Below are 7,155 nucleotides of genomic sequence, written 5' to 3' on the forward strand. Positions count from 1 at the left end.
CACTTAAATAACAGAGAAATAAAACACACCAAACAGAAGCTGAAACGATCGTTTAGTTTCAGGTGAATTTTATTTATATAAAATGAAAACAAAGTGAAATGAGAAGAAATGAACCTAAATAATTTTAACTGAGCTCAGCAGCACAAACACACAAACATAAGAACAGAAGCCRTACAGGAAGTGGATTTTCAGAATAAGACACCACTCTATTAAAGTTAAGCATGAAACACTCTGGTGAAAGCAGCAGCCTCAGAAATCATCTCAACATCAAATGTTGATAAAAAAAAAAAAAATCAGCAAAAACTGAAACTTTAAAAGAAAACAAGCAAAAAGCTCTGAAGTCGCAGCTTTGACCGCCCACGTCCACCTGCGGACCAGATGAACCCAGTCCTGGTCCTGGACCTGCCTCTCTGCTGCAGCACACCTGAGTCACTTCTTCAACCAGGTGTGACGGAGCAGAGGAACCTCTAGATCCAGGACTGAACAGAACCTGGTCCGGACCTTACAGTTTCACCTCCAGATCCTGAATAAAGGTCAGACCTGCACCTCGTAAAGTTTCTGTATTTGTTCGAGGAAACGGTGCAGATTTGAACCTTTGTAAACGTAAAGAAAAAGCTGCGAGTTTAGAAGATTGGGGCTTTTTTTAAAGCAGCTCTCTTCAGCTTCTGTCTAAACGTTAGCAGACATCAGACCTGCTGTTTGTTCAACCATATTTACATTCAGATAAAAGACTGGAACACACTCTCTGACCTTTGACCTTTCACCTTCTCTGCACTCTGACAACTGGACTCAGAGTTTGTTTGTTTACAAAAGTTCGAATGAGCAGATTTTATAAATAATTTGATTTAAAAACAAATTTCATTTTGATATTGAGACAAATAAAACAAATCATCCATCGTGTCCCGCCTCGCCTACTTCCTGTCATCTTATTCTGTTACTCTCGTAGCTCCGCCCTCCTCCACTGGGCCCTCCCTCTTGGTTTCGGCTGGTTTCTCCTCCTTGGCCTGGGCCCCGGCCTCGGACTCCTGGCCCTCCTGGCCCTCCTGGCCCTCCTGGCCCTCGGCCACGATGCGCTCCTTCTTCAGCTTGATGCGGAAGGCCTCCTTGCTGGGGGCCTTCTTGGCGATGTTCTCCTTCAGCCGCTCGCCGGACTGCTTCAGCCGCTCGCCGGCCTGGTGCATCTTCTCCCTCCGCTCCGGCGGCATGACCTTCTCRCCCAGGCTGTGGAGCTTGGTGCCCAGGTTGTCTTTGGTTTTGCTCATGTTCTCCTTGGAGAAGGCGGCCTTCAGGGTCTCCGTGCTCTTCACCATGGACTTCTTGAGGCGGGTCGCTCGCGACGGGTCCGGCTCGTCGTCGCCCAGACCCTCTTCGTCAGAGGAGAGGTCGACGGGCAGGTCGTAGGAATCCGGCTCAATATTCAGACCCTCCAGGACGGGTCCTTGTGGACCCTTGGTGACGGCYACAGACGGGATCTCCGTCTCACCCTGAGAGCAGACAGAAAAACTTTATGAATATTTTTATTTTACATCAGAGCATTAATGTGCATTAGTCTGAACCTTTTATTTTGGTAATAAAGCATTTTAGTTTGACAGCTTTACTGAAATTACTTTAATAAACGGTGAAACTAAATGATAAAATGTTTTAAATGACATCTGAAGCTGTGCTTAGTGTGAACAGAACCTGACAGTTGTGACCCCTGTGAGAAAAAGACTCAAATGTTTTTATTTGTAGCRGAAATAAATAGAAATGGGTTGTTGTTTTATTTCCCTCCATCCCGCAGGTTTTCAACCTTTAGCACAGGTTTTTTTTCTACATCAGATCTCTCAATCTGAGCTCAGATGAATCAGATGAATCAGATCTCTCAGTCTGAGCTCAGATGAATCATATGAATCGGATCTCTCGGTCTGAGCTCAGATGAATCAGATGAATCGGATCTCTCAGTCTGAGCTCAGAGGGATCGGATGAATCAGATCTCTCAGTCTGAGCTCAGATGAATCAGATGAATCGGATCTCTCAGTCTGAGCTCAGAGGGATCGGGTCTCAGACCCATTAGAGTTAATTTACGGCTCTGCTCAGACAGAAAACATGATCCCTCTCTGAAATCACCGTCATGTGATGATGAAGTTTTATTTTTACAGACAAGAAGCTCACTGAGACCGGAAACAACTTGGGGGAACAGCTCCTCCAGACCAGGACTGGGACCAGGACCAGGAGGAAGAATAACCCAGCCGTCTGCTGGATTCATGACTCAGGTATTTATAGCAGCTGCAGAAATAATCTGCTGAATGGACAGTTTTCTGTTAAAAACTCCAGCTTTAGGAGGGTCACGGTTCTGACCYGTCTGCAGGAGGGGGCTCCTCCCAGGTGAGCCAACCTGCTGGACCCCACAGGTGACTTTAGATCAGGTTTCAGCTGCACCCATCAGACTCATTAATCTGAGAGGAACAGCTACATCCAGGCTGGGAATGTGGGTCAGAGGAGGGATTAATGACCTGAGAGGTGAGGAAGAGGAGGAGGAGGAGGAGGAGCCACAGACAGGAAGTTCATACAAACACCAGAAAACCACATACTGAATTTATTCTTTAATTATCAACACAAACCCTTAATCTACGTCAAACACAAAGCAAACAGTTTTCAGTTGAAGTGAATCCTGTCAGTAAAATAATGTTCTGATTTCAGCTGTTTTAGCTGAAAACCATCGCCTCCTCTCCCTGATAGCAGCTGAAATGTAACAAACTAAAATCCATTAGCTGGTCTTAACCGACCCGGTCCTCCTGGCACCCCGTGTTGTGAACAACAGCCGGGGCCAGGCGGCCCCCGGGGCCCCGAGCGCCGGCCGTTTATCTTTTCCTGATTACGAGCCGATGCGGCGCTTCAGCCCGCGGCGACGAGCTTCAGCCACAAAGAMCTGCCTGCTTCCTGCAGCCGAAGCTCTATATTAGGACACGCAGGCCTCAGAATAAACCTGCAGAAACTCAACACTGCAGGAGGGACCGGCGGTCCCAACCCACTTCAACCAGGACTCAAGAGGGGCCGTTTTACAAAACAGAACCTTGAACCTGGGTCAGGGCAGAACAGAAGCAGCTTCATGACAAATAAAACCTCCTGGAACCAGAACCTAAACCAGGCAGACCAGGGACAGCTGGTTTTAYGGGTCAGGGTTCTCCTGGTTCTGCTCCTTCTGAACTTTTTGATTTATTGGATTCAAGTCAGAATATTTGGATTTCCTGGTTTAAATCCTGAAACTCTTTTGGATCCATTTGGATCATTYCCATCCAGGTTATCCTCAGTATTTTACTGGAGTCAGTGCTCGTGGTGTTTTTATTATTATTTTACATCTTTTATTTTCTTATTTGAAGCTCAGATTGTGTCATTTGTCTTCTTGTTGCAGCATCTATCAGAAAAATATCAAAAAACAGCCAAAAAAATAAAAATAAACAGCTACTTTGCCTGTAAATATTTAAAAAGTTTCACAGAGAAACAAGTAAAAACCTGAGACGTGTTTACTCCAGGGGTCTCCAACCTGCGGCTCTGGGGCCACATATCATGCCACACTGTCATGCTAATAGTTTGTTAGCGTTAGCTGCTTCATTAATCTAACTTTCAAACACATGCCTGATCTTTCTCTGAAATCTACAAGAAAACAAAGTTGTTTTAATGTAATAAAAATGTTTTCTGCATTAAAATAATAAAAACTTGTGCAGCAGAAATAAGTTGTTGATCAGTTTTTAGCTCATTTTAGGCTTYAAACAAACTTCTTTCAGTGAGAGAGGAGGCAGAATATTTGTTTTTGTTGTTCAGGTTGCAGAGTCAACAATACCAACAACATATGGTTCAGTGACAACCCCCCCCCCCCATTTGTCCATTTATCAATAAAGTTTATTCAAATGAACAGGAAGGGAGAGGGAGACCCTCACATGTCTCCTCTGACAGCCAGGTGTTTCTCCTGCCCTCCCTCCCATCTGTCTCTGCTGTTTTCAGCAGTAAGGCTGACGGACCCCCGCCCCTCCCCAGACAAGGACCCYCGCCCCGTGTTGAGCTGGTCTCAGACTGACAGCAGTTTATGGCTCGTCCCTTTTGGCAGCGAAGGACGCTGTGATCCCAGAATAGGTCCTTCTGTCACAGATCCACAGCAGCTGTTAGCCACACACAGAGCTCTGCTTCCTATTCTGAAGACTGGACATGAGTGAGGACAGAGGGACTGAGAGACTGAGGGACAGAGGGACGGAGGGACGGAGGGACAGAGGGACTGAGAGACTGAGGGACAGAGGGACAGAGGGACGGAGGGACAGAGGGACAGAGGGACGGAGGGACGGAGGGACGGAGGGACGGAGGGACAGAGGACGGAGGGACAGAGGGACAGAGGGACGGAGGGACGGAGGGACAGAGGGACGGAGGGACAGAGGACGGAGGGACAGAGGGACGGAGGGACGGAGGGATGGAGGGACAGAGGACGGAGGGACAGAGGACGGAGGGACAGAGGGACAGAGGGACGGAGGGACGGAGGGACAGAGGACGGAGGGACAGAGGGACAGAGGGACGGAGGGACGGAGGGACGGAGGGACGGAGGGACAGAGGACGGAGGGACAGAGGACGGAGGGACGGAGGATGGAGGGACGGAGGGACAGAGGATGGAGGGACGGAGGGACAGAGGGACGGAGGGACAGAGGGACAGAGGGACAGAGGGACAGAGGGATGGAGGGACGGAGGGACAGAGGACGGAGGGACAGAGGATAGAGGGACAGAGGGACAGAGGGACAGAGGACGGAGGGACGGAGGATGGAGGGACGGAGGGACAGAGGATAGAGGGACGGAGGGACAGAGGATGGAGGGACGGAGGGACAGAGGGACGGAGGGATGGAGGGACGGAGGGACAGAGGACGGAGGGACAGAGGGACGGAGGGACAGAGGGACGGAGGGACGGAGGGACGGAGGACGGAGGGACAGAGGGACAGAGGGACGGAGGGACTGAGAGACGAGGGACAGAGGGACGGAGGGACTGAGAGACGAGGGACAGAGGGACGGAGGGACAGAGGGACGGAGGGACGGAGGGACGGAGGGACGGAGGGACGGAGGGATGGAGGGACAGAGGGACAGAGGGACGGAGGCGTCTCATGATGTCTCTGCAGAACATGAAGGCACTAAAACTACTAGAAACTTTAAAACGACCGAACATCTGGTTTTAAACTGAAATCAGAGGTGATGAGTCGGAGSTCAGAGTCTGTGTTTGGGATGAATCTCAGCTACAACCACATAAAACTTCAGCTCCACGTCTGTAAAACTGACTGACTTCTGGGTCTTTTTGTCTTCGCTAAGGTGGCRGCCATCTTGATTTAATTTAATGCCAAAAGTTAACATTAGAACCCGTCCACTGGTCCATGAGATATTTTGCTAACAAACACGATCAGCAGAAAAACACTGAAGTTAAATTCTAACCTGACCTGAGCTCTGATGGGAGCCCAGAGAGGACTTCTCTGATCCCAGATAAAACCTGATCGGCTCGGATCATCGTTTGCTTCTTGCTACGATCCGACCAGTTTATAAACCCTGTCCACCTGACCCAGACCAGGTGCRTCAGAGCTAAAGATCACAAAATAAGAGTTTCAAACCTCCAGAAGAAACGTCTCAGCAGGAAGATTTAGAATCTAAAAGATTAAATAAAATTCCTCACAATCATGAGTTCAGTGAAAAAAGAAAAATCTGAATTGATTCRAGATGTTTTGGTGCCTTTCAGCTGAAACTGATCATGTTGAGTCAGGAGCTCTAAAGACTTTAAGATCATTTGCATCTGTCTGACACACTGACTGAAAATTATTTCACTGATCTTGTTTTCAGAAATGGAAGCAGAAATAAACCAGCAGCAGTAGCTTTAGGCTCCTTTCCTGAAACAACAAGAAATGTAATTTTATCACATAAAACAYGCAGGGGTTGAGTTTTCTCTGTCAAACGAGCAGCATCGCTGTTGAGAGTCTGATGATCACAGCGAGATAAGTTCTTACATGTGGCGCCTCGACTCGTGTCTGTAGTTTAATTAATCTGTGAGGATTTTTGTTTTTAAATTGTTTTATAGTTCTGTCCTTCAGGTTAGGAGACGCCAAGAGTAAAATAAAATGTTAAAAAATGTCTCAAACACATTTTTATTTTTTAGCTCACAAACATTTTATTATTCAACTCACTGTTCTTACATTTTGCTACATTTTTAAACGAAATGTTCATTGTTAAATCCCAAATCTAAAATATTACGTTTTAAATGTTGCAGCTTAATGTTAAAGCTTATGTTTAAGAATTTTGGAATGGAATGCAGCCTTTGCTGATGGTGAGTGACTGTTGTTGTGACATCATCATCCTGAGACAAAAGCAAATAAAGCTGCTAATGTTGCTAACACTGCTGAAAATGGTATTTAAAATCTAAATTCAAAATGTGTTTATTGAAAAAATGTTGATGGAACCTGTGGTCTGGCTGTTTTAAGTCTGCAAGTTTGATGTCTGATTCTGAAGTTTGATGATGAAGCATTAACAATAGCAGCATCAGCAATGTTTGCAGCATTAGCAATGTTTGCAGCATTAGCAATATTAGCAGCATTAGCAATGTTTGCAGCATTAGCAATGTTAGCAGCATTAGCAATGTTTGCAGCATTAGCAATGTTTGCGATGTTAGTAGCATTAGCACTGGTTGCAGCATTATCAATGTTAGCAGCATTAGCAACATTATCAGTATTAGCAATGTTAGTAATGTTAGCAGCATTGGCAGTATTGAAGCATTAGCAGTGTTAGCAATGTTAGAAGCATTAGCACTGTTTGCAGTATTAGCAATGTTAGCAGCATTAGCAACATTATCAGTTATTAGCAATGTTAGCAGCATTAGCAACATTTGCAGTGTTAGCAGTGTTAGCATTTGCTTTTGTCTCAGGATGATGACATCACAACAAAAGCCACACACCAATGGCAAAGGCTGCATTCCATTCCAAAATTCTTAAACACAAACTTCATCATTCAAAGATTTAACATTTATATTTATATTTAGGATTTAAAATTTAGAGATAACAAAACATTTAGTAAAAATGAGCAGAATGTGAGAACAGTGAGCTAAATAATGAAAATGTGTTAGGCACATTTTATGGCATTTTATTTTACACTTGGCACCATACATTGGGG

At 45.9% G+C, this 7,155-nt stretch overlaps 1 protein-coding gene across 1 annotated transcript in view; it reads right to left on the reverse strand.

Annotated features, from left to right (window-relative positions):
• Positions 1–51: 51 nt before the first annotated feature.
• The window catches only part of cavin4a (caveolae associated protein 4a), a 19,985-nt gene continuing 12,881 nt past the window's right edge, over positions 52–7,155 (reverse strand). Inside the window, exon 2 of the mRNA XM_014026961.1 lies at positions 52–1,484. Coding sequence (XP_013882415.1) covers positions 927–1,484 — 558 coding nt within the window. The 3' untranslated portion in view covers positions 52–926. The remainder of the gene's footprint in view (positions 1,485–7,155) is intronic.

This window comes from Austrofundulus limnaeus, unplaced genomic scaffold, assembly GCF_001266775.1.
Source record: "Austrofundulus limnaeus strain Quisiro unplaced genomic scaffold, Austrofundulus_limnaeus-1.0 Scaffold603, whole genome shotgun sequence".
NCBI lineage: Eukaryota > Metazoa > Chordata > Actinopteri > Cyprinodontiformes > Rivulidae > Austrofundulus > Austrofundulus limnaeus.